Source organism: Penaeus monodon, chromosome 13, assembly GCF_015228065.2.
Source record: "Penaeus monodon isolate SGIC_2016 chromosome 13, NSTDA_Pmon_1, whole genome shotgun sequence".
Taxonomy (NCBI): domain Eukaryota; kingdom Metazoa; phylum Arthropoda; class Malacostraca; order Decapoda; family Penaeidae; genus Penaeus; species Penaeus monodon.
This window is the reverse complement of record NC_051398.1, coordinates 16639916-16642415: the sequence shown is the minus strand read 5'-3', so window position 1 is coordinate 16642415 and position 2500 is coordinate 16639916. Positions and strand designations below refer to the sequence as shown.

Genomic DNA, 2500 nt, shown 5'->3' with positions numbered 1-2500 from the left:
CGAGGTCGCATCGAAGACAGTCTGGCTGGTTGCACGTAGCTGTTTGGGGGAGAAATAAGAGAGGACATTATTTAAGTAAGAATTTGATTGTTTATGTAAGGATTTGATAACGTGAATAATATTTACCTCGTGTATTTGCAATTCTAAAGTTTTGAAATGATGTTAATACTCTGGTATTCACATTTCTGCAGTAAATGACTTATTGAGTTCAATTAATTCAAGCTGCATTATATATTTACATTTCTCTTGCCTATTCTGTAATATAAAAACTGAAATGTTAGATTGGTATTTAGGTCTGAGCTGCGAAACATGTCTTGAAATATAAACAAAAAAATGAACCAACATCATGCACAAGATCACTTCAAAGAGAGAGAGAGAGAGAGAGAGAGAGAGAGAGAGAGAGAGAGAGAGAGAGAGAGAGAGAGAGAGAGAGAGAGAGAGAGAGAGAGAGAGAGAAATCGGACATCGAGGGAACACGAGAATCGCATGCAATATGTACAAATACAAACAGTAGGAAGTTCGCTTTATTTTATATTGTCCAAATAATGGCGTGAAAACAAAAGATCTGAAGCACACGTTGCGGCTTATGAACAATAATCTCTTTTCCTTTTCCTTATTTAATTATCAAGCCTTCTCTCCCAGGCCTCTAGATTATTAATGTCTTGTTAGTCTGCCTTCTTGCATTCATACAAATTTGCAACTTTGTCTTCTGTTTGCACACACTATTTATTTTACATATATTTCCTTTCTTCTTATAATGACAATCATATTTTGATAACTATGTTATTTCCTTAAAGAGGTCGTTCGTCTGCTTTTTCAGTTTTCATTATTTCTTCCATTTGCATGTTTCTTATTCTTCTTTATCCCTTTCATCCTTCCTACTTAAAGTACACATAATATGAAATGTGCACCTAAATTAAGACAAAACTAAAACAATACATACAAGAGAAATTGATATACGTGCATAAAAACTGTACAGTATCGGTCAATGGACTTTAAAAAAATATACAGTTTCAGTGTATCATCATAGAGCTTGTGAAGCTATATGATGATAGAATTGCATAGTTCTTGCATCTGCATGTGGGAAAATCTTTGTTTTGCATATATATTCTACAACAAAACGTGACGGCTTTCGGCTTTTATCGGATCATTATAAAGTTTTATTACTATATAGGGCTGAAAATGGATCCGTTTCTCCATAATAATACAAAAGCTTTCCGCTTATGACAGTATATATGCTAATAGGCAAACGTACTCGAATTTGAGAGAAAGTTGGAGAAAACGGAGTAATCAAGGGAACAAAGAAAACGGGGTAATCACGGAGACAAAGAAGACGGGAAGTTATTTGGCGTGACTGACGACCCTGTTCCGTATGAATGTCGCTTTCCCGCATGACATATGTCTGCCTTAATAATAAACAAAGCCATGCGATGAGATGATTTTGCCTGGGAGTTATGTGGGAATAATCAATTGACTTCCAGCTGCAAGTGAAATATGATACAGTGTTGAATTAATAAGACTATGACATGAGTGAATCTTTGTAATCTATGAGGTTTACTTCTGTTTGTTACATTCAATGGTAAATAGGAACTCCAATGGCAGTAAGATTCCAAGTTGCGTTAATTTATAATAATATGATTTTAATTACTATACCAGGATTGCTAATGGTAAATAAAAGAGCATTTAAAATCTACTTCAGATAATAAAATCGGCAATATAATGACTCCTGTGATGCTGCTAATAGTGCTATAATCGGTTATCATCAGTAATAGTGAACATGAAGGTACAGTCATAATGATGATGTTGACGTGATGGTGTTTATGGTGACGATAACGACACTGATATTACTGGAATATAATGGCAATGATAGTAATAGTAATGAATATATTAATGATTACAATTATCAAGATGATGATGATATTATTGACATGAGTAGTATTACCAGTAGATTTACCCAATAGTAGATACCCCCCCCACACACAAAAAACCCCCTCATCGTCTATGATCCCTTGCCCTGAAATAACTCAATTCAACGTCATGACTTTGACCCCTTTGATCGTGACTTCCCGAAGCAAACAATGGGTTGGCAATTTTCCCGAGTGCATCTTGAGCCGCGGATGTCACCTTCCTCTGAGCGGGCATGAGAGAAAACGGATGTCGACTGCCGCTTCGAGGGGAAACTCGCATAAACTTCGAAGGCACAATGACAGGAAGGTCGGATGTGTTCTGTTTTGGTAACACGTCGGCTACTTCCCTGAGAACCTTACTGCTCGTGACCTTAATCTTGGGAGAACTTTGTGTTACGATGAAGGTTTGGGTTGTTGTGAATTTGTATTCCATTTCTTTTTAAGGCTTTATGTGCTCTGATTTATGCCACGGTCGGAAAGTTCTCTATCGTCGCCAATCATCGTCGTAAAAAATGAATGCAATACTAAATTCTATGAAATTTGTAAATCATAATAATACTAATATTGGTAATGCTGCTGCTGCTGCTGCTGCT

At 36.3% G+C, this 2500-nt stretch overlaps 1 protein-coding gene across 1 annotated transcript in view; it reads right to left on the bottom strand.

Annotated features, from left to right (window-relative positions):
• Nucleotides 1-2500, bottom strand: part of LOC119580160 — a 91272-nt gene that overhangs the window by 5386 nt on the left and 83386 nt on the right. Inside the window, 1 exon segment of the mRNA XM_037928125.1 lies at nt 1-39. This exon segment is cut by the window's left edge and continues 129 nt beyond it. Within this exon segment, the coding sequence (XP_037784053.1) occupies nt 1-39 (39 nt within the window).